Below are 24,845 nucleotides of genomic sequence, written 5' to 3' on the forward strand. Positions count from 1 at the left end.
TGTGCAGTTTTTGTTTATGTTTTCTAGATATGGCATCTATTCATTATATTATTATATATTTAAATGTATAGTTATACATTGTATATCTGCATACATATAAAATGCTACACTATAAATATTACATGTTGTATAATTTTAATTTATCTTGTATATTATAAAGCAGAAACATTTATATAGCTATAACATTTATGTAGTTAATAATAACAGCTTATGTTTATATAATACCTATAAAACTCATATAGTTTACAAATTAGAGACATAATAATATTGACCTCACAGGGCTGTTGTTAGCATTGCATGTGCTAATCCATGTGCCATCATGCCTCTCACACAGCAAGCTATCAGAAAACAGTAGCTTTTATTATCATTGTTGCAGTTTCATAGTCAGTGGATGGTGATGCCATAACCAATCAAATCAGTCTCAGGCCAACATCTTTAATTTTTCCACAGCATGAATGAACTTATTTCTGGATGACTACACCCAGATCCCTTTGATATTACTAGATACAAAATTGTCCATCTTAGGGAATAGAAGTTGTTTACTAGTCTCCACCTGTCTCCTGTCTATAGAGAGAATATTCTCTTGCTTGGACTCAAGTCTGTATCATCTTTCATGAATAACTAGATCAAAGAAAAAAAAAGTGATTTGAAGAAAATTGTAGTATTTCTGACAAAAAGTTCCACATAAATGTTTTCAAATAGTTTGTAATGAAATCAAACTCAGCTAGGAAATTAAAAATAAACTTACGTTTGGAACAAAATAATAATGGTTAGATATTTAACACAAAAGATCCGTACACTGGAATTACATTTAACTTCTGCAATTCCTGTCTTCTTCCTTTGCTCCATTTCTTTATCCTTTCTTCTCTCATTTTTCTTTTATGTTTCTCTTTCAGGGACCTCTTTCCAAAGACCCATTACAGATGAACACCTATGTTGCCTTGTACAAATTTGTACCACAAGAGAATGAAGATTTGGAAATGAGGTAAAAAATATTTTTTAAAGGAAGAAGAAGAATGAAAGATTTAAAGTCAGTGGTGATGTATGTGAAAGAAAATAATTCACTTTGCGCTGCCTCCAAGTGCCTTAGAGCAGTGATTCTCAAATGTTATCGTGCGCGGCTGGTTAATGCAGATTGCTGTGCCTTATTCTGGAAGTTTCTGACTCAGCACTATTCAGCGTGTCTTGCGTGGGGCTTGATAATCCGAGTTTCTAACTGGTCTGCAGGTGGTGCTGACGCTGCTGGCCCAGGGACCACACTTTGAGAAGCGTGGTTAGTACATCATCAGTAGAGCTGCTTCTGGCATTCGTCATGAAGGCTAAGCATCAGATGCACTTGGCATTCTGTGGGGTCTAATAGGGAACCAAAAATGTACTTGTTGCCCAAATTAACACTGACTGACGAATCAAGCTAAAACTCTATCTATCCCTGCCAGAGACGGGCAGCTCCCCCTGGCTCTCACCTAGAGGTTCTTCTGTTTCAAGAACCATCCCACCTCATGGTCATTGAAACAGAGAGACAGGTGAGCCTCAGGGCGCTCATGAGATCCAAACCTTTCTCTGGACCACAGTCTCATGTTTCAGGGGTAGTGTGGCTGGAGTCAGTACTGTGTCCACATCCTCCTTGCTGTGTGATTTTAAGCAATGTACAAACATCGTGTTTCCCTGGTTTCCTTAGTGATAAAAACATAATAGTGACCTTTTCCCTTAAGGCATTTGTGAGGATAAAGCAAATAAGGTTCATAAAGCATTTAGAGCAGTAATGGTCAACACTCAGGAACTGGCCGTCAGTACAGTCTTTGTAACGTCGCGTTCCCCAGGTTGTCCCAAAGAAAAGACTTCACTCCTTCCCTCTGTTCATGAGCCATGCCGCAAGCACTCTCAGGAGAGGGACTTGGTGTTTTCCAGCCCTGGAGCAGGATACAAGGGGCTGCTTTTGCAGCCACATGGGCCCTTAGAGATGGGTTCTTTCCTCTTCTGAAGAGCATGGAGAGAAAACCTAGCACAGAAAACCATTCATATGTCAGAGCATTAGGAAAATAGCCCCCATTTTACGGTGGACTCCACTGTCCAAGTGCTGTGTCACTGGTCCTCCCTGCAGAAGGCTCTGGAACACCTTGTCTCCACCCTGGAGCTCTCTGAGCTTTCCCACATCTCACGTGTGCTAAGTCACGTCAGTTGTGTCAGACTCTTTGAGACTCTAGGGACCATAGCCCACCAGGCTCCTCTGTCCATGGGATTCTCCAGGCAAGAATGCTGGAGTGGGTTGCCATTCCCTTCTCCAGGGGGTCTTCCCCGACCCAGGGATCAAACTCACCTCTCTGACGTCTCCTGCATTGGCAGATGGGTTCTTTATCACTAGCACCACCTGGGAAGTCCTTTTCACATCTCAGGTCTGTCCATTTCCCTGGTGTGACCCCTCTGGCTTTTGCCTGAACATGGTTCTTCCTCAGTGAAATCAGCCTTCTCCTCTTCCACTTTCCCCAAAGTCCCTGAAGAGAAAAGAACTATCAACAGCCTCCATCTGGACCGTTTCCTGGTCCCATTTGCCATTGGGGTCAAGCTGGATTGCTCAGCTGCCCTTCCTGGTACAAGGCCCAGTGGCCCCCGTAGCAGATGTGGGTGTCCTGGCGAAGTCTGGCGGCTCCCCCAGCTCACACCCAAGGTCAGCTTTCATTGTTCGTCTGTGATCTGCTTCCAGCTGATTCTTGGGCTTTTCCCGGGCAGAGTTCAGGCTTGGTTCCTGGCTCCTTAGATTCGTTCGGACAATTAGGTTCTTGTATATCTGAATTTTCTCCATCCTTGAGGAAGACTCACCATGCTGAATTCACTGGCTGGAGATGTAAATGTTATCTAAACAGTCTGGTCAGGTACAGAAGAATGAGATGGTGTTTGTCAGGTGAAGCCCCATTCTATCAAGATACCGCAAACCCTACCAGTCAGAACCTACCTAGGATTCATCACTGGTGTGGTCCCTTGCCCTCAACTGACAGTCCACGTTAACTATCTGCTGATGAAGACAAGGAGGACCTATATTTACTTTGCAGGGAACAGTATATTGGGTTCTTCTTGAGATTATCATTTGAGTGTCTAGAATTTAAAATTTAACAGCACCCCATTGTGCAGGCCCCACAGCTTCATCTTAGAAGATCGTTCTGAACATATCAGATGGAAACAATAGCTCCAGAGAAGTCTGACTCAGGAGTGAAGTCTTAACTGCCTGGTGGTGGTCCTAAGATTTTGTGCTTAGTTTAGTCGGCGCTTAGTTTAGTCGGTCACAGGCCATTAACAGTCAAGTTGTCTGGTCACGAATCAAACGTTTACACTCTGCTTCAAGGCAAATAAGACTCTTCACTCCCAGGAATGAAATGTCTGCATTGCATAGACTGCAAGATTGGAGTGATAAATCATACTTTTTTTTTCTTTGCAAAGAGATTGTAGGTTCCCATTTTAGAAGCCAAGCTCTGATTTAGAATGTGTAAGGCAATGCTTTGGGGATTTAGTATCATTCCTTGAATGAACTAGGGCTTTGTGAATTATCTTTTTCTCCTTAAACCATAAGGTAGTAAAAATCCTTTTAACAAAACTCTTATTTTCATCCACCTTCCTTCTGACCCGGGGGGCATGCTGGAGATTATCCTCAGGAAAAAAAACAAAGGATACAGGGAATGTTGAAGGTGTGAGCTTGAGAACAAAGGAGGTCTAACTGGCAAAGCCAGTAGTCACAGATCAGAGCAGATGGCCCATCACTTCAGCCAGAGTTTGCTGTATATCTGCTCAATAACAAGAAAGCTTTTTCTGCCAATAGCCAACGGTCCAGACCTCTCTTCAAACCTCCAGATTCTCCTCCATGCCAACCCCAGGAATGCCTGGCACCCAGGACCTCTGTCCTGCCGCCCCACAAACCTGTCCCCAGTGTGAATGATCACCATCTGCCCAGGCCTCAAGCCGGCCACCTGATGTTTTCTTTTACCCCATGCCCAAAATGCATTCAATGTTCAATTCCTAGTGGTTCTCTTTGCCTCAGATCTGCTTTATCCAGCCCCACCTTCACCTCTCCCTGGATTGCTATGGGATCCACCTGGTCTCTACATCACCCGCCCACCCATTCCTCCCTTCCCATTTACTTTGGGTGGAAAGGATGCTGCAAAGACAGCCAGTGTCCTGGGATCGTCTAAACTTTGGAGTCAAACAGAATGGATTCATGTCCCTGCTCCTCTATTTTCTGACAACAGGGCATCTTACCTAACTTTCTGAACCTCTGTCTTCTCACCTTGAACGCAGAGATAATAAAGCCTGTCCTTGTAGGATGGTGGTGGTTGAGTTGCTAGATCATGTCCATCTCTTTGTGACCCCGTGGACTGTAGCCCACCAGGCTCCTCTGTCCATGGGATTCTCCAGGCAAGAATACTGGAGTAGGCTGCCATTTCCTTCTCCAGGGGATCATCCTGACCCAGGGATCAAACCCGGGTCTCCTGCATTGCAGACAGATTCTTTACTGACTGAGCTATGAGGGAAGCCCTTGTAGGATGGTTGTCATTAAATAAAATAACATAGTAGGAGTTTAACAGTGTTAATTCCAGTCAGTTCTGTTCATACTCCAGAGGTAGATGCTTCCTTTGCAGACATAAAAAATGAGGCAGAAAGAGATTGACATGCAACATGGATTCACTGAATATTTAAGAATAAAAAGTGTGGGCATCTCTTTACCTGGATTTAAGCTGTAGCCAAGCCGCTCATTACCTGTGTGACCCCCATGAAGCCTGAGAAGGTTCCACAAGCCATATGAGCTTCTGCTTTTATAATACACGCATGAAGAAGAGAATCACTGTGCCTGCCTTAGGTCTGCTCATGACACAAGTGTGTTTAAAACTCTCTAATGCCCTCCCACTCCCCTTGTGTCTAGACCGGAATATTTACAGAGACGTGGTGGCTTCTCTCACCTGGTGACTTCTCTGCTTTTCTGGCACCACTGTTCCCCTTACCTCTCTGCTCCATCATTTGTTCCCCAAAAGGACCATGCGTCCCTTATGGCTCAGCTGGTAAAGAATCTGCCTGCAAAGCGGGAGACCTGGGTTCAATCCCTGGATTGGGAAGATCCCCTGGAGAATGGAAAGGCTACCCACTCCAGTATTCTGGCCTGGAGAATTCCATGGACTGTATAGTCCATGGGGTCTCAAAGAGTCGGACACAACTGAGCGACTTTTACTTTCACTTTCAAGTCTTGCCAAAGAAATTTTCTTCCTTCCCTCTGTTCCTCCTACCCTTCTACTCACCCACCACCACCACCCTTACACACACACACCCTCTTCCAGTTGACTGTTATGCACCCACTAGATCTCAACTCTTCCTTGGTGCAACCTCGGTGAGATCCTCTATGATATACTTTCATGACATCATATTTCTTTTCAAAGCATTTATCTCATTTTGTATTTATATATTTCTTGGATTGTTTGGTTAACTTATCTCTCCCTTGTAAAGCCCATGAGAACAAATCTGTATTTGTTAAATAACCCTTTGTCCCTGGAGTATAGGCCAGTTCTTTAGACTTCAGTTCAGTTCAGTTCAGTCACAGTCATGTCCGATTCTTTGCGACCCCATGAACTGCAGCACGCCAGGCCTTTCTGTCCATCACCAACTCCCGGAGTTTACCCATGTAAACTCATGTAAACTCATGTCCATTGAGTCGGTGATGCCATCCAACCTTCTCATCCTCTGTCGTCCCCTTCTCCTCCTGCCTTCAATCTTTCCCAGTGTCAGGGTCTTTTCAAATGAGTCAGCTCTTCGCATCAGGTGGCCAAAGTATTGGAGTTTCAGCTTCAACATCAGTCCTTCCAATGAATATTCAGGACTGATTTCCTTTAGGATGGACTGGTTGGGTCTCCTTGCAATCCAAAAGACTCTCAAGAGTCTTCTCCAACACCACAGTTCAAAAGCATCAATTCTTCGGCACTCAGCTTTCTTTATAGTCCAACTCTCACATCCATACATGACCACTGGAAAAACCATAGCCTTGACTAGACAGACTTTTGTTGGCAAAGTAATGTCTCTGCTTTTTAATATGCTGTCTAGGTTGGTCATAACTTTCCTTTCAAGGAGTAAGCGTCTTTTAATTTCATGGCTGCAGTCACCATCTGCAGTAATTTTGGAGCCCAGAAAAATAAAGTTAGCCACTGTTTCCACTGTTTCCCCATCTAATTGCCATGAAGTGATGGGACCAGATGCCATGATCTTAGTTTTCTGACTATTGAGCTTTAAGCCAACTTTTTCACTCTCCTCTTTCACTTTCATCAAGAGGTCCTTTAGTTCTTCACTTTCTACCATAAGGGTCATGTCATCTGCATATCTGAGGTTATTGATATTTCTCCTGGCAATCTTGATTCCAGCTTGTGCTTCTTCCAGCCCAGCATTTCTCATGATGTACTCTGCATATAAGTTAAATAAGCAGGGTGACAATATACAGCCTTGACAGACTCCTTTTCCTATTTGGAACCAGTCTGTTGTTCCATGTCCAGTTCTAACTGTTGCTTCCTGACCTGCATACAGGTTTCTTAAGAGGCAGGTCAGGTGGTCTGATATTCCTATCTCTTTCAGAATTTTCCACAGTTTGTTGTGATCTACACAGTCAAAGGATTTGGCATAATCAATAATGCAGAAATAGATGTTTTTCTGGAACTCTCTTGCTTTTTCAATCATCCAACAAATCTTGAGACTTAGTAGATGCTTAATAAATATTTCATGAATGAATGAATAAGTATTGTGGAGATTAAATGAATGAACTAGTGTTGTCCCTGGCATATACAGTTAGTGGGCGAATAGAGTCCATGATAATAGAATGGAAGCTATAAAGGAGGAAGCTAACCCAGCTCAGAGTGGTTTACCAGGACCTGTTTCCTGAAGGAGATGGGCCTTGAACTCAGGATGAATATGATTTGTTGAGAAGAAATTGTAGAAAAAGAGACCAACAGTAGCCCGTAGTCATATTCACAAAGAACAGAGTTGAAGACAATGTGGAAGAAGCCCTGCTAAGCCAAACACAGTTTGGGCACGGTAGGGTGAGCCTCAGGGAGAAGGAGTGTAGGGCTCTGCCTCCTTATTCCTAGAGCAGCTCCTGTCCCTCTCACAACTGCTGTGGGCCCATCATTAGTCTCCACGCACTGCCTGAAGGCAGAGGCTTCGCACAGTCAGCTTTGCTACACTGTCAGCGCAAACTTTCTTCATAAATTCATCTGCTGTTACCTCCCCAAAACTCTGGAGCTCATGGAAGCCATGATAATCTTCCTACCATCATGGGCAGAGAGTAGGGGAGAGCCAGGGTGCAGGGCGGAAAGGAGCAGTGTCTGGGGGTCACATAGACCTGGGTCCACCTCCCAGCTCTGACACATCCTAGCTGCATCAATTTGAGCAAACTGTTTAATCTCTTGCAGCCTCCATTTTCTCCTTCCTAGGGAGACTGAGCAATGAGATAATGTTAAAAAAAAAAAGAAAAATTAGATGCTACTTGTGCCCAGTACAAAGTGAGGTGTACAGTTTGTTTAGATACTATTTCTTCATCATTTGCATCATTTCACAATACATTTTATTTTCCTGGTCTTCTGATCAATTACTCTAACGATATATAGTATATATATATATCTTTATAGATATATAGCTCAACACTCTGTCTTATCTTTGAGCACATCCAAGGAGACTTTATCTAATTAGTCTGGTGATAAGGAGGCTGTGACACCGTCTCTTACCTTCTGAGTCGGTTTTGTGGTTGCTGACATGACATGCTCCAGGTATGGAATTTCACCACTGATAGACGAGATGGATGTGATGCCATCATGCGAGGGGCTCTCTAAGCGGCCCTTGCTGATAATTTGAGGTCCGATACCGTCAATGACCACTCGGGCTCCTCTGTCTGAGTGTAATGAGCTTGCATAGTAGATAACCTCTGTCATTAAGGGCCTTAGACAGTCTCCACCAGACACCTTTAATGTCTAGTTTTTTAAAAGTCCTGAAAATTACACTTTATGGAATGCCAGCTTAATTAATGAGCAAAGCTTTTTAAAATGCTACTTGAAATACAAACTGGAGAACCCCATAATCAGGACTGGCATCATGATCAGAGACTGTCTCATAAATTCACAAAAGCCGTGTGTCCGTCATTCTCCTGACCATGTACGTGACTATGTGTCACACACTCACATATGCACATACATCCCTACATACTCACAGTCAGATACAAACAAACTCACACACAGCCACACACATTCAGACACGCACACTCAAATACATGTGCATTTATACACACACATATTAGCAAAAGCTTGATAACCCTTGCTTAGCCTTTTGATGAAAGTAAATCCTGCCATCCATATTTGCAACGTAACCTGTCTCATTGAAAGTCTGCAAAATATTCTTGGAGATATCACTTATTAATTCACATTGATGCATATTTTTAAAATCTGTAAGAATAACTTCAGTGGCTTGGCCAAGTTGACATATTATTTAAATAGTCAGCATATATAAATAATTCTGAGTAAGCATGAACCCCTAAAACATTGGTAGGGACTCTGAAATAAAAGATCAAGCATAAACAAAAAACTCAAGTGTTCAAATACATATTTAAGTGACCATGTGTGTCTGTTCCAAAGAATCCATTTTGGTTTTCCACATCTAAATCATTTTCATTTTTATTAGTTCTCCCCAAACAGATTTATATGATGATGGCCATGTTTCATAAGGGGTGAAGAGGAGAGGTAAAGTTCCTATGAGCCAAAAGAGGGAATGAGGAAACTGCTGTTTGAATATTATTAAATTTTAACAGAGATGTAAATTAATTGCCACTCAATCTGTTTGTGTCATAATAGCTGAATTTGGGGGCCGTAAGAGAAAAGCATGTCTTCTTTTGTAACTCCAAATTAGATTCCTGATTTAAGGTCTTGAATTGCCAGACTCTTTCTTGGAAGTCATGAGTACCAGATTTTTCTGTGTGCGAGTCTGAAGAAAACCAGGCAACCAGTTGTCCCATTAGCTAATATTCACAAAAACCTCTGGAGATGGGATGGGCTGAATTCACCTCTTCCTGATTTACTGAAAGCACCACTTGAAATAAGGTCAAATGGGACTTTAACCCTTGTGCAGCTATCTCCAGGATTTGTTTCACCTGCCACCGCTCATGTCGTGGTGAATGAGATGTAGTTCACAGGCCCTGTTATCAAAGGGCTCCCATGGCCCTAAGGCTGCAGGCCCTCGACAAGAAAGTCCCTTTGATATGAGGTCCTGTGGGCAGGGAGGTAGTTCCAGATTCTGCTGCCGCACCTCAGGGAGACGCTGAAACATCAACCGGGACGAATCAGGTCTTCCGACCACATGATCCCACTGCAGAATAGAACTGTAATCTAAAATTTAGAAGGAAGAGAGGAAGGAAGCTAATATTGAGGGAGCACATACTGTGTGTCAAGGGCTTCCCTGGTGGCTCAGATGGTAAAGAATCTGCCTGCGATGCAGGAGACCTGGGTTCGATCCCTGGATGGGGAATATCTCCTGGAGAAAGGAATGGCAACTCACTCCAGTATTCTTGCCTAGAGAATTCCATGGACAGTGGAGCCTGGTGGGCTACAGTCTGTGGGGTGCAAAGAGTTGGACTCAACTGAGCTGCTAACACTTTCACTGTGTATCAAGTTATTTACACTACATAATTTCATTTAATCTTAAAAAAAAAAAAAAAAAAGAAGGCATTGAAACAGCCTTGGGAAGAAGCCAGGGAAGATTTTGCAAGGAGATGGCATCGAAGCCCATCCAAGACTTGAGATAGAGTGGACGTGAGTACCTGTACGGCTTGAACAGTGAGCAGCCATTCTCTCTTCCACTGAGGGAAGGGTAACAGAAGAATAATTCAACTATAAGAACAGGTGGTGCCCAGATGCAAGCCAGTTGCAAATCCCATTCCAAAAGGAGTTGTGGAAATTCACTGCAGGAGCATACTTAGATTCTTACATTCATCCCAGTCTTCATTCTGGAAAGACTGTCTTAAAATTCAGTAAAGCTTAGCAAATGGACACTTAGCTGTTTAGTTCATATTCCAAGGAGAAAATTTATTGTCTTTTACCCTTTTGAGGAGAGGGAGAGAGAAGCAAGTCCAGGAACCCACAGGTGGAAGTGGAGGCTTGGAGCTGTTATCTGGGGAGGCAGACTCTTCATCCACTTGTCTTTCCATCCTACACTGACATGATAGGTTTCCTCTCTGTTAAGGAAGACAATTTATATTAGCAGATTCAGATATGGGTGAATTTTGCCCTTTTTGGCCACTCACATTACTCCTTATAAATCTATTTGGATTGTTAAATTTGCTTCAAAAGAACAGGAAGTGTGTGATTATAGAGTGGGGTTCATGAAAAGTCACTCCTGGTCACGGATAATTTTTTAAAATTAAAATGATTACTGTTCTACAAATATAAAATGAGATACAGTTCAGAATTTTAATTTGAATCACTAGTGAATGAGAGAACCAGTACACTTTCACATCTAATTCAAAGGAAAATTCATGCAGCACCCATATGTAGGCAATCAGGAGTGCTGATGTGAACTTACAAATGGGTGCAAAAGTAGATAATATTCACAGGGTAGTCCTTGACTACTTTCTGCCAGACACAGTTCACTAATGTTTCTCGGGGTAAGGCTCATTTGCATTATTGCAGAGATGTGCAGTAGCTCAATGACCCTGAAAGGGGGAGGTGACCCAGAAGGGTGCACCAGACAGCACCCCAGGTCAGTCATCAGTTTTGCCCATTTAAGAGTCTTCCAAACTGTCCCTGACAGCCCCTTGCATTCTTTCAACTGATCGGTGAGGTGGTTCAAGCAAGCAGCATTTTGCAGAGGAGAGAACAGTGGTTAGGATGGTTAAACTACATGTTACAATCCGTATGAATCTCCAGGAGAACATTATTAAAATAGAGACTCCTGGGTTACACCCACTCTGGAGACTCAATTCCTATTTGGAAATCTGTATGGTTAAATATTCCCTTAGACTCTGGTAATCTGCCAGGTTTGAGAACAACTGTGACTTAACTGACTTCTCCTGAGATGAACAGTGGGCCAGCAGCCGACCCAAATGGGATACAGGTTTCTGATCCTCAGCCAGTGCTCAATACACTGGTCAGCACTGGGGCTTTGGCCTGTGGTTTATTTGGTGATGTCCTTCACTCTGTAAGGTTTTATAAATCCTCCATAAAATAAGAAAAGGAGAGCCCTAGAGACAGTGTTAGACAAAATAAGACTTGGTGTCTCGTTTCCATTCTCTTAAATACATTACTGCTTGGCAAATGCATCAACTTAATTAAAACTAAATGTAATTCTAATGCACCAATTTGATTTAAAAATAATCTTCACAGTCACCAGGACATCAAAATGCAATTAAGGGCTATTTGAGGAAATTCTCTGATGCATATTATGCTCTGACGCTGTGCTATGTCAAGAAACCCAGATCTTCCCGAATATCACTAATGTGTTTAGCAGCCTCTCTCTCACTCAAATGCCTTTTTCAATTAGGTTCTGGAGAGCATGATCTGTGACAGTTCAGGAACATTTACCAAATCTCATCCAAATGGCCCTTTAGCTGAATCCTTTCTCTCTGAGCTGGTCTCTGGACTTGAGAAGGCGCAGGCAAGTCTTCTGGACGCCAAGCTTAAGACAAAATCACACAGCATAGTTCAGGAGTCCCTTGTTCCCTAACCATATGCTAAGATTTTAAAGGCTCTGGACCAGGATAATGGAAATCAAGAAAAAGGTCTAGGGGAAAATTTAGCAATAGATCTGAAACTAATGGAGCAGTTTGGCTGGCTCCTTTTCTGTTCCCCTTGAGACTTCTCTGGGGGCTAAGATGATAAAGAAACCACCTGCAATGCAGGAGACGTGAGTTCAATCCCTGGTTTGGGAAGATCCCCTCGAGAAGGGAATGGCAACCTACTGTGGTATCTTTGCCTGGAGAATCCCATGAACAGAGGAGCCTGGCAGGCTGTAGTCCATGGGATCACAGAGAGTTGGACACGACTGAGTGCTTTCACTTTTACTTTTCTGTTTCCCTTGGCCTGGGTTTCTCCAGGAGATTTGTTTGGCCTGAGTAAGAGTGGTTGACGTAAGCTTGATTTGGGGTTCTTTTGCCTAATGAATGGGAAACTCTTAAGAAATTTTTTAAAATCTCCAACTAGTTGCAGAGTAAAACGGGCAGTTCTAAGGAGCTTCACAAAGTTTGAGTGGTATAAGAGGCAGCACGATTTCGTGGACTTAGTGGTGGAATCAAACCCTCTTAGGGAGAAAGTCTCTCTTGATCTTCTTCCTTGTGTGTAATTGCTACTAGTCTCCCCCACTTCCTTCAGTGAACTTTGCTGTCCCCCCAGGCTCTGGGTAGGGGGGACCTGCACCCTTCCAGCATCTCCCCTGAAGTCAGCTACATGGGCAGTAGATTCCTCCTTCCACCCTGAGCCTGCCACAACTTTGTGGTCCCTACCTGGAGTCAAGGGGAAGACAGAAGGGGGTTGGGGATGTGAAGAGAGAGAAACTTTTCCAAAACACTGAATTACATCAAAGGTCAGTTTTTGAAGCCCCTTAAGAGGTCAAAGGTTATTACATTAAGCAGTTGCCCCTGCGAAACCTGAGGGGACACTGAATTTTCTCATACCCCAGTAGAAAACTAAATTTTTAGAAAGAAATTAGAATTTTTAAGCCTTTAGTGTATATCGTTCACAGTGCTGAAGGCTTCCACATAGGTCTTCTCATTTAATTCACATAGCAACTTTGCAAAGTCAATATAGTTCACTGTATAGAGAGATGGAGATATAGATGCCTTGGAGTGTGTACTTATGTGAATATCATTGAGGTAGCTCAGTCTCAAAGAAGCCTGTTTGTTTGGAATTTTTGTTAATTTTGCTACTAGTAGCAAATTTTTTTTTTTGCTATTAGTCTCCCCCACTTCCTTTTTGCTAGACTAGTAGCAAATTTTGTTTCTTAATTCCATACATGTCTATGCCCCTCGAGTGTATTTCCTCTCATTTAGCAGTGATACTATTAAGTTACCAGTTGAGATCACCAACATCTTGAGGACAGTAACAATGTCTTAACAACCATAATAACCACTATCTCTTGTGGGCTTATCTAAATGTGTTCCTCAAGTCTTAACTCATTTAATCATCAAAAAAGTAAGAAATGTACTATTATTATTGTCACCCAACAGTTAAGATAACAGATGCTTTGAAGCATCTTTTTATCCTGAGTACACACCTGAGACCTAACATGTGACCTCATTAAAAGGGTGTCACTGTCTCCAGCCATAGGAATCTGTGTTCTACGTGGGGACCAGAGACAGGCTATGTGGGGGGCCTTGAGACAGCCCACAGGTGACCCTCTGGGAGCCCCCACCCAGAGGGGGCTCTCAACCGTCTTCATAACTTAACCTTGCAGAAGAGTTCCCTGTAGATTGCTGGGCTTGCATGCATCATTCATACGCTCTGTGAACATTGTGTCCTCACAGTCCCTGAATCCAGTGTACCTGGGTGAGGGCGAGATGGGTTGTGGAAAACCAAATGAGGGACACAGAAGACCCCAGATAGCAACTGTCCATCTCACATGCACATAAACACACATATACACACTCACAAATAAACTCTGTCCTCCTCACCACAAAGCCATGACTCTGTAGTTAGCTTTGTTACTTTATTCCTACCCCTGTGGATAGCCCACAGTTCCCTCAGAATTTTAAGATGTTCCATGAACCATGCTATAGGCCATCTGAGAGTCTTCCTCAAGGTATAAGACCCATTTTACTGAACAAACGAAAAGGCCAGCTGTGGTGTTCTGATCTCTCTGCTACAAATTGGATTGTTTCTGAAGTGTATTGTTCATTTTATCAATGTATATAACTCTCCAGTGCTTTGGCCACCTGATGCAAAGAGCCAATTCACTGCAAAAGACCCTGATGCTGGGAAAGATTGAAGGCAGGAGGAGAAGGGGACGACAGAAGATGAGATGGCTGGATGGCATCTCCGACTCAATGGACATGAGTTTGAGCAAACTCCAGGAGATGGTGAAGGACAGGGAAACCTGGCGTGCTATAGTCCATAGGGTTGCAAAGAGTTGGACATGACTGAGCGATGAACAAAAACAACAACATAATTTGGGGTTACAATGCAGCAGAATTTTTACCTGAACTTAGGATGTTCTGATTGATTGAATTAAGCAAAAGAAACAGGAAGATCCCCTGGAGGAGGGCATGGCAACCCACTCCAGTATTATTGCCTGGAGAATCCCATGGACAGAGGACCCTGGTGGGCTACCATCCATAGGGTCACAAAGAGTCGGACATGACTGAGCAACTTAGCATGCACAAAGTATTTTAAGTATTTGGGAGCCAGATGAGTTCATCTTCCATGGACTGTATAGTCCGTGGGGTCACAAAGAGTCGGACACAACTAAGCAACTTTCACTTTCACTTTTTTTGGAGTTCATCTCCAAGATTTGGAAATAGAGAGTTAAATTATAAAATCTATATATAATGGATCAGAATATAAAGTCACCTAAAAGAAAGAAAATAGCTGATAGACCAGAGCAGGACTTTCCACTAACGGAATGTGATAATACAAAATAAGAATTATTTCATGGAGAGGGCTCCAGTCAACACAGAGGCGTAAAACAGCTGGAGGCAGAGAGTCACACCCTGGCAGTGTCCATCCTAGGAACAACCCAAGGAAGGAGAGTTTTAAGCCTTAGGCCTCCGTTCTGCCAAGACCCATGGCAAGGCTCTGTGTCAGGAGAGCAGGTGGGCAGGAGGAAGGGGAAGAGGCCTGAGTTGAGAGCAGGTTAGAAGAGAACCCGCAGCTGAGAGTGAAGTGTGTGGTGCAGCCACACGGGACCACACCAGCGACGGGGGAGTCGGGGTAACAGCCGCTGGAGCTGTAGGGGCAGCTTACGTGTGGTCAGCAGCTGGGTTAGTGAGGTTTCCCAGGCTCCCCCGGGTTAGCTGATGTGAATAATGCCCCAGGCTCTAGTCCCAGAGGCTGTCCTGAGCTGTCCGGAGCCCGCACCAGGGCAGTTAAGGATGAGGCTGGTGCATAATGCCCCAGAGCATTCGAGCCCCCGGAGGGAGGTGGTGTGGGTTGTTAATTTAATCAGTTGTCTAAGAGGAGCTCATCAGTCCCTAGACAGAGTTTCAAAGTGGGTCAAGGCATTTTTTAAAATAAATTAAAAATATTATATTACGCAGAATGATTTTACCTTAAGTGCCTGCTCAGATCAACTGCCCAGAGCCCATAGTGGGAAAGGATCTAAGGGGGATTCAGTGGGAAAGAATGCTGAGATTGCTGGGGGATGCCAGGCAGAGGCCAGAGGGCAGCAGAAGCCCCACAAGCCACACATGTACCGACCCAGATATTAGAGAGTTGTTGTTTGGGGTTCAAGTACCGCCCGAAAGCAAGATCCTCCCCAAAATGAAAAACACATTAGCTGTCTCTGCCTCATTATTAGAGTATTTAAGTCATATCAGTAGGAATCACTCATTCTTTATGCATCCTGTTTATTTCACTGATAGCCCTGAAGACAATTTGCAATTATTTATTTATTAGTTATGCATACACATTCTATATTTATTATTTATGAAATGTTTAATTATGCATTTTCTTATTTATTATCCATCTTTCTCACTAGAATATTAGCTCCTGTGAGGCCTTTACTCACCAAAGTATACCCAATGCCTAGTAAAATCATCCTTTCAGAGTCAGTGGTCTAGAATATTTGTGGAATGAGCAGGTAAACAGAACAACACAGGATAAAGGGATGAATGTAATTCTCCTCACTCACCAAGCAGTTTTCAGATGCTGACAGCGCTCTTTCCTAAAACAGAATCCCTATCATGCTGTCGGGATATCTGATCTTTCTCATAAAATTATAGCTTGTATTCCAGTGAGTGCTTTATTCTTACGTGTGGTTTATTTCACATGGGTCATGGGCTCAGGGACTGTCTACCTCTGGGCATGGTCAAGATTGACCATCCAGACCATAAAAATAGATGTTGGAGGGACTTCCCTGGTGATCCAGTGGCTGACTCCACGTTCTGCAATGCAGGGGGACCCAAGTTCAATCCCTGTCAGAGAACTAGATCCCATATGCTTCAACTGAGAGTTTGCATGCTGCAACTAAGACCTGATGCAGTCAAATAAATAAATACATATTTTTTTAGAAAAATAGAGGTTGGATTCAGGCAACACTGTTTTACACCGAGGGGAAAACCCCTCTTCCAATCTTGATCCCCTACTTATAATTTCTGCCCAACCATCAGCAAAGTCACTCTAGTTGATGCTAACACACAGTTTCTTAGGTTACTAGGTTAAATAAAATCTGCTGGAGCTAGAAGGATTTTTCTACATCGACTTTCATCCTTGCTGCTTAATTAAATCCCTCACCTGGGAAAAGAGTGATTTTCATCCTCCTCGCTTTCTGTGACATCAGTATGAATCTGTGACTGTTGAAATACCAAAATGCCAGTTGTGTTTAATGCTTCAGATGTAACAAGCCTGTTATATTTGGAATCCCCTACGAAGATAGATATTAGCTGAGAATTGAAAATGACAGCAGAGAAGATTGAACCAGAATAGCAAAGGGAGCACACAAATCTGCTTCCCTTCTTGCTCCAATCCCTTAAAGTGTGAGAAATACGTTTTTCTAAGAATATCTCCATAATAGTACTAGAAAATAAGAATAACACTATCAGAGACCCCCAAATCTTGGGAATGTCTTGGGAGACTACAGCAGATTGAGAACAAGGAAGATGACCAGAGTCCAAAGAATGCTCAGAGAGAAACATCTATGTAAGAACATACTCAAACAGACACTGATCTCACAAAAGAGCATGCGGGTGTTGCAGTAGCTGAATTGCATTAGTGGCCCCAATTCTTCACTGTCCCTGCATCCATGCTGTTTGCCATGAGACTTTACAATTCTTTCACCAGAGTTGCTTTGAGGCAGAATGAAAATGTGTCATGTCAGTTCTGAGCCTATGCATTAGAAGCCTTACGTGTTTTCCACATTTCCATTTGCTGCCCTGGCAATGCCATGAATGTCCAAACTGGCCTTCTTGGGTATGAGAAACATGGAATAAGGCAAAATCACCCCAGTCATTTCAGCCAGCACTCAAAAATGTGAGTGAACCTTTGAGATTTGGGGGGTTGTTTGTTACACAGCGTTATCACAGCAATATATAACTGATACAGAGTCCCAACAGTGTTCATTTATAACCCATTATTACTACTTAGAAAGAAAAATAGGCAGCAGTGGTGTTTGACTGTAGAATTAAACCATCACCTGTGCTCTAAGAAAGGGAACCCATGCCCAGGGAAGTGTGCCCCTGTGTGGCCCAAAAGACTGAGAAAGAAAAAGAATTGGAGGTAGTTCTGGACCTCCAGAGCTTGTAGAGAATGGTAGGGAAGGAAAAGGTAGCTTTACTTGGAGGAAAATAAATTAACCTTCTCCTTCCCAGGGTTAAGAAAGCCACCCTTGTTTTAGCCATTGGGGTGGTGGTGGGAGTCCCCAAACTGCTTGTCTGCTGTACTCTCAAGCATCCAAAAATGAGATGCATCAACTGACACACCCTGCTGTCTTAAGCAGAGCTTGAAATTAGCTCTTACACATTGCAGATGCAGATGTAGCTGATAGTGGAGAAACTCACCCAGAGAGTCACACCCTGTATTTTCAGTTATGAATATAAAGAAATAGCCAAGAAACACAGGTGCAGGACAAAATCCCTTGACATGAAGGAAAAGTAAACTAGTAAGATAAACTGTGCTTCCATTGCAGGGGGCATGGGTTCAATCCCTGCTCAGGGAAGTAAGATCCCAAATGCTGCTCAGCACAACCAAAAAAAGAAGCAATAAGACAAAGAGCACTCTAACTAATCCTAATGGAAACAAATTTAATAAAGGGAAGAAATATTGTTTTTAATATCTAATAATATCCTCAGCAATATCCATCATGCTATTCCGTCCATAAGATAAAGTTGACAAGTGTGAAAAGGAGACATTCAGAAAATGATAAAGAACTCTTGGAAATTAAATTTTCCCTAAAACCCTCAATACTGTAATAAATACAAGAGATAAGCCCATATACAAACTAAGCAATTAGGAAGATTAAATTGAGAAAAATTTTAGACTAGATTTCTTGTTAAAGACAGAAAATATATAAGAAAGACAAAAGATATAGATAATTGATCTAGAAAGCCTAACACATGTTGACTAGAAATTCCAGGAAAAAAGAAGAAAGAAAATGATGGGGAGAAAACAGTGAAAAAATAGTGGACAGGATTTTCCCAAGTTGAAAAATAATATGAGTCTTCAGATAGTAAAAGTGCCATTAGGTGCTGAGCAGAAGGAATAAAAGACACACACATACACACACACACAGGTGGATGTGAAAATCAAATTAGAGGTGGCAATAATCACCGTATCTACAATACCCATAGCAAAAACATCATATAAGTCTTCAGTTAAACCCAAGTAATTCCTAATGAAGGATATAACATGCACACATACACAAGTCTAAAACAAACTTCCTGATTATACCAACATTAAAAGTGGCAGACAAGGGAAATGGAAATTAAGTAAAAGTGGTTTCAAGAAGGTACTGAGAAGATTCAGCTAATAATAAAGACAATGCCTCATTCTAGATGTCAATAGAAGACAAAAGAAACAGCAAATACACCTACATATCTCTGTATAAATGTCAGTGCGTGGAAAAGAGTCCAGGAGGAGACACAGGAAACAACAGTGGTCACCTCTGGACAGTGGGAGGAGGATTAGGGGGCAGAATATGAAAAAACTCCAGTTTTCATATTTTAGACTTAGACATTTTAGAGTTTTTTACAATGCAGAGATGATCATCTGTGTATAAAAATAAAGTTAAAGACTTTATTCTAAATACAGCACAGAAATTACATTTGCGTTCAGCCTCTAACAAAGCTACTTTCATGGGTGGGAAGAGCAGGTAAAATTCATTTTTATTTTAGTATTATTTGGGTGAGTGAAAGCTACCACTTCTGATTTTAAAATACCATCTTTTTCTTTTTCACCCTCTCTACCCCCCACCCAACTCATTCATTCTTCATTTTAGGCCAGGAGACATGATTACTCTTCTAGAGGATTCTAATGAAGACTGGTGGAAAGTAAGTATTTCTTTTTCTTTAAGAAAAATCATTTGGTAACTATAATTACCATGAATGCTACAATTATGGCTGCATGCCTCTTTTTTTTCTTTTCAGGGGAAAATTCAAGACAGAATTGGCTTCTTTCCAGCCAACTTTGTTCAGAGAGTACACCAAAATGAGAAGATTTTTAGATGTGTTAGAACCTTCACTGGGTGTAAGGAACAGGGACAGATAACCCTGAAAGAGAATCAGGTGAGTAAAGCCCACCAGCGCCCACCCAGTGTGACCAAAATAGAGTAAGGGTCATTTGACAAACAGCAATAAATCTGAATGAGTAGAGTCACGTGAGTGTATTCACTTTGAGAAAAGATATTCTTAGTCCAATGATATTAGTGTTTGTATGTGTGTATGTGTGTTTTAATCGCTCAGTCGTGTCTGACTCTTTGTGACCTCTTGGACTTCTCCAGGCCAGAACACTGGAGTGGGTTGCCTTTCCCTTCTCCAGGGGATCGTCCCAACCCAGGGATCAAACCCAGGTCTCCCACGTTGTAGGCAGATTCCTTACCATCTGAGCCAGCAGGGAAGCCTGATATTAGTGCAGCAGGATCTAAACAGGCAAAACCAAAGTGTTAGGAAGCGCAGTTGCCTTCCCTGAGAACCAAACATATAGCTTATGTAATACTTATAAAGCGTATATACCTATTGGGTTGGCTACAAATTTCCTTTGGTTTCTAAGTAAAAATAAAAGACATATTTTTCATTTTCACCAATAACTGTATTGAACAACGTATTCACCATTTTGTTCCACTACCTTAACTGCGGAGCATCCTCCAGCGTGAAATCTAGCGTGAAACTTCTCAAACCACTTTTGACACATTCGACCAGTCACAGCACCTTCTCCGTACACTGCACAAATCTTTTTTTGCTTCAGTTGCATTTTTACCTTTCTTGAAATAATAAAGCATAATAAAAATATCTCTTCTTCCTTCTGTCTTCAATATTAAAATAACTACACAAAAACTCACTAATTTTGATAAGTTTTTTTAAATGCATGCTGGTATGATAGATGTCACAATACAATCTAAACAAAATTGTTTCAAATGAAGTTAAAGGCAACTAAGCACTACTAGAGCCATCTTATAGAAAAAAAAATTCAACGGACCTTTTGGCCAACCCAATACATTTTATTTGTTGAAGTTTTACACATGCCCTATAAATGAGGAAACAATGGCTCATAGAGGTGATGTGCCTCGCTCGGGGGCAATAACCTGGCATGTGGCCAGGCTGGAACTTAAAGATAGATCTGCAAGCTTCAAGTCAATGCCTTCCACTGAGCCATGTGCCCTGGACAAAGTGGAACAAACTCGGAATGCGAAGTGCCTTTTGCATCATCAATTCCCAGGGAAGGCAAGTGTCCTAGGACCAGAAGGACCCCTGGGAAGAAATTCTTGCTCATACAGAAGCCACAGAAGCCTTAGTGAGTCATTCTTGATTCCAGGCAATGGACTCACCCTCATCAGACTGAGACCCCATCTCTAACGCCATACACACCGCACGAAACAAACAGTCACATTTCCCATCTGGATTCCATGTCAATGTCTCAAACTTCTCCAAGATTACTCAACTGTATTCTTCCTGTTACAAAATCTGGAAAGTCTTCTGAATGAAATACATCCAGGAAGGATGTTCATCTTTATTGGCAAAGCATTATTACATAAGTTTGCTAGCTTCTTTGATTTTTCTTCTCAGAATAATCTTGTGCTTCCCCATTTGAGATTAAACATTATTTTATGTTACTAAAATACAAATAGAGCTTCCCTGGTAGCTCAGAGAGTAAAGAATCTGCCTGCAATGCAGGAGGCCTGGGTTTGATCTCTGGGTTGGGAAATTCTCCTGGAGAAGGGAATGGCAAGAAACCAACCAGAAGGCAAGTTAAAATGTGCTGAAGTTGATCAATTCCCAGAAGTGGAACAGCTGCTCAATCAGTGACTTCTGCCAATCCCTGGACCTTATCCCCCCAAACCTCATTTTTTTTCTGGAAGTGAGCTCATATATGTGTGTTCCCCTCTCACGGTTGAACTGACAACCTGCTGGGGCAGGGGAGAGACAAACCACCCAGCATCTTTAATGAGGCGTGTTCAAGACCCAGCACAGCATTTCAGCTTGGACCTGGAACCACATGGATCTGCCCATAATTGTAGGAGACTGCTGTAACCTCTGATAGTTGTCCAGCCTGATATTTCTAAGGGGTGGCCATTGCACCCTCTGAATCAGAATAACCTGGGAGCTTGTTGAAAATGCTGATTTCTGACTCCACCCCAGATCTGCCAAAGCAGAAACCTTCAGGGCAAAGGCAGGGAATTAGTCTTTTTACAGACTTCCTGGGTGTTCTGATCAAAGCTAAAATTCGAGAATGACCTTCATTTCCATTTCTCACTACTGTGTCCTCTAGTAGTTCTGTGACAACTGAAGGCATTTTTATTTCCAGTTACATGTGCGGCAGTAAAATGCACTGAGGTCTCTTTGCTTCTACACAGACTCTCTGTTTTCAGTCTTTGTTGTCAATGTGGCAAGCAATTTTTAGAAAATATCAGCCCCCTGAAAGAAAATTACATTTTAAAAAATCAATACAAATTAAAAAATCAATTATTGAGAAAAAAATTAAATTTATCTCCACTTTAGTGTCTTAAACTATTTTAGATGTACAAATTTGAAACTTACTTATTGATTGAGGGGAGTTCATTGTAGTAGCAAAAACACAGATTCCAGAAATGGTCTATACCCTGTGTGATTTTGGCAAAATCCCCTCTGAATGTCAGTGCTCTCCTCTGTAAGATCGGCACAGTGTGGAGATGAGAGTCGCGTCTGTCACCTGTGTAAAGTGCCAGCACCGTGCCCGGCCAGCACGGATCAGCGCTGAGCAGAGTCATTACCCTCGCTGCCTAAATGGGACATCCGTCTGCAGCGGCCAAGGCCTCCCGAAATTACCTGATGAACCTCAGAAAGCTTCCCTGATTGCTCAGGGGTGAAGAACCTGCTTGCAGTGCAAGAGACGCAGGTTCAATCCCTGGATCGAGAAGATCTCTTGGAAGAGGAAATGGCAACCCACTCCAGTATTCTTCTTGCCTAGGAAACCCCGTGGACAGAGGAGTCTGGCGGGCTACAGTCCGTGGGGCTTTAGCAACTGAAACAACAGCAGCAGACGTCAGAACATAGCATGCTATTTATAAGTCTAAAAATATAAAGAGACAAGTGGTCATTAGCAGGGAAAAAGAAGAAATTTGATTCTGAAAACAAATGTAACACATCTCTGTGATTAAATCACATTTCTGCCTCTGGGGTTCATTTGTCTTACAATTATTACATTATTGTTTCCACAGAACTTTTGCTACAAATAGAATTAAGTTATCTTTTTGTCGAGAACCTATCTAGAGTTTGCACTGACGCAAAAGTATGTTCTCCTCATTTTTGAAATTTCAAAACTATCCTTATAAGATCAACTTAAATACCATAAAACTATTTTTTAATTCATCCATGATTCCATCATCCCTGGAGACCTATTTTAATTGATTCTTATGTTCTATAAAAGCATTTTAATGGATAAATCACTTTTAGATTATAAAACTAAAATGCATTTATTGTGGAGAAAATTTGAAAAATACCCCCCAAAATTATAAAGAAGAAAACCAAGTTCAAGGTAATTCAACCATCAAGCAATGATCAACATGAATACCTCTGTGTTATTTCCCACCAAACTTTTCTTATTTTGGTATCATATTCCATTTAGTTTTCCAACTTTTATTAACTTAGTTATTACATGTTTATCAAAACACAGGTTTTAGCAATTATATAAGATATCATCATATAGATCAGAGGCTGGGAAACCAAACTCTGCATCCATCTGGCCCTGTTTTTAAAACAAAGTTTATTAGAACATGGCTGCGCTCATTCATCACACATTGCTTACGGCTGCTTGCACGCTGCAGCAGCTGAGTTGAGCCGCTGCAGTGGAGACCATAGTGCCTGCAAATATTTACTATTTAGTCCCTCACAGAAAAAGTTTGCCAGCCGTACAAGATGGACAGATGTACAAGAAAGTATCTAGTATTCCTGTGACTGGATATTCAGAATTTTTAAAAAGCTATTAGGGAGAACTGCAATGAACAGCTCTAAATCTTAAGTTTTTTCCCATAACTCTGATTCCTTCTTAAGGAAATGCTTTAGAATTTACAAGAAAACTGATAAACCATTTTTCCAGTTCTTGATACATACTGCCTCCCAACAGTTTATGCCAGTTTACACCCACATCAGCTGTTCATGAGAACATTCAGGTTACCACATCCTTGCCAGAACTGAATATTACTGTTTATTACATATTTGTAAAGCATACAAATGATATCTGTCATTTTTAGAAGTGAGTAATATTTCGTGTTCATCCTTATTTCCTGGGTGGTTAGGGAAGTTGAAATTTTATCATGTGTGTATTGGGCATTTGTATTTCTTTTTTAAAGAGAACTTCTTTCTTTTTCTTTTTGGCTGTGACGGCTCTTTGTTGCTGTGCGGCGGCTGTCCTCTGGCTGCGGTGCTCGGGCTTCTCATTGCAGTGGCTTCTCTTGTTCCAGAGCACAGGTTCTAAGGCGCTCGGGCTGCAGTAGCCGTGGCACATAGGCTCAGGAGGTGTGGGTTGCAGGCTCTGGAGCGTGTTCAGTAGTTGTACACAGGCTTAGCTGTCCAGCGGCATGTGGGATCATCTCAGACTAGAGATTGAACCAGTGTCCCCTGCATTGCAAGGCAGATTTCTAACCACTGGACCACCAGAGAAGCCCCTGTATTTCTTTATGAATCATCTGTTTATGTACTTTCTTATGCTACTGAAAAAGTTTTCTCCCTTAAAACTGTTGACACCTGATCTGCTGTACGTGGCCAACATTCCCTCATTTTGTCATTTGCCTTTTGATCTTAATGCTTCTTCCTTCAGAAGCTTAATAATTCTTCAGTTGAATCATCTCTGTTTTACTGTTTTGTCCTGATGGTTTTAATCTCTTTATCGCTTCCCGCTTATCACTTCACTTCTTCTTAGGAGAATGTTTCAAGATAGTCCCCCACTTCATTTCAATTTTCTGAAGTTTTTATGCAGACTTTAATCACTCCTGGCATTGATTTTAATTTAGTGTTTATTTCCTCAGAGTGTTTTCTCCTCAATCAGCCCTCTTTCCTCTGCAGCAGGTTTTCTTTAAGTTAAGGATCTCGAGATGTAGGTTATCCAGATAAACCTAATGTAATCACAGGGAGTCTCATAAGAAACAGGAGGGTCAGAGTCAGAGGAGACGACAGTGGAAGTAGAGAGAGAGGAAGAAAGAGGAGTTTGAAGATTCTGTGCTGCTGGCCTCAAAGATAAAGGAAGGGACCATGAGCCAAGGAATGCAGGTGGCCTCAAGAAGCTGAAGGAAAGGAAATAGATTCTCACTTAGAGCCTCTGGAGAGAACACAGCCCTGCCAGCACCCTGATTTGGGGACTGTGCTCTCCAGAACTGCAAGATAATAAATTTGTGTTGTTTTAGTTTACTGAATTTGTAGCACAGTAAGTCCCCTACATAGGAACCTTGACATTGCAAAGTTTCAAAGATGTGGACTTTACATGTGGTACTGTATAGAGTACAGTAAGACAGTATCTTTA

The 24,845-nt window shown here is 42.0% G+C and overlaps 1 protein-coding gene across 5 annotated transcripts in view; it reads left to right on the forward strand.

Annotated features, from left to right (window-relative positions):
- The window catches only part of STAC (SH3 and cysteine rich domain), a 354,063-nt gene that overhangs the window by 321,951 nt on the left and 7,267 nt on the right, over positions 1-24,845 (forward strand). For 4 of the 5 annotated variants that reach the window (XM_070455385.1, XM_070455387.1, XM_070455384.1 and 1 more), the window contains 3 exons: positions 897-985; positions 19,135-19,186; positions 19,283-19,420. In XM_070455385.1, the coding sequence (XP_070311486.1) occupies positions 897-985; positions 19,135-19,186; positions 19,283-19,420 (279 nt within the window). Of the gene's footprint in view, positions 1-896; positions 986-19,134; positions 19,187-19,282; positions 19,421-23,772; positions 24,844-24,845 lie in introns of those variants that run through there. The other variant, XM_070455386.1, reaches the window with a different exon arrangement.

The sequence above is a fragment of the Odocoileus virginianus genome, chromosome 26 (assembly GCF_023699985.2).
Source record: "Odocoileus virginianus isolate 20LAN1187 ecotype Illinois chromosome 26, Ovbor_1.2, whole genome shotgun sequence".
Lineage (NCBI taxonomy): Eukaryota > Metazoa > Chordata > Mammalia > Artiodactyla > Cervidae > Odocoileus > Odocoileus virginianus.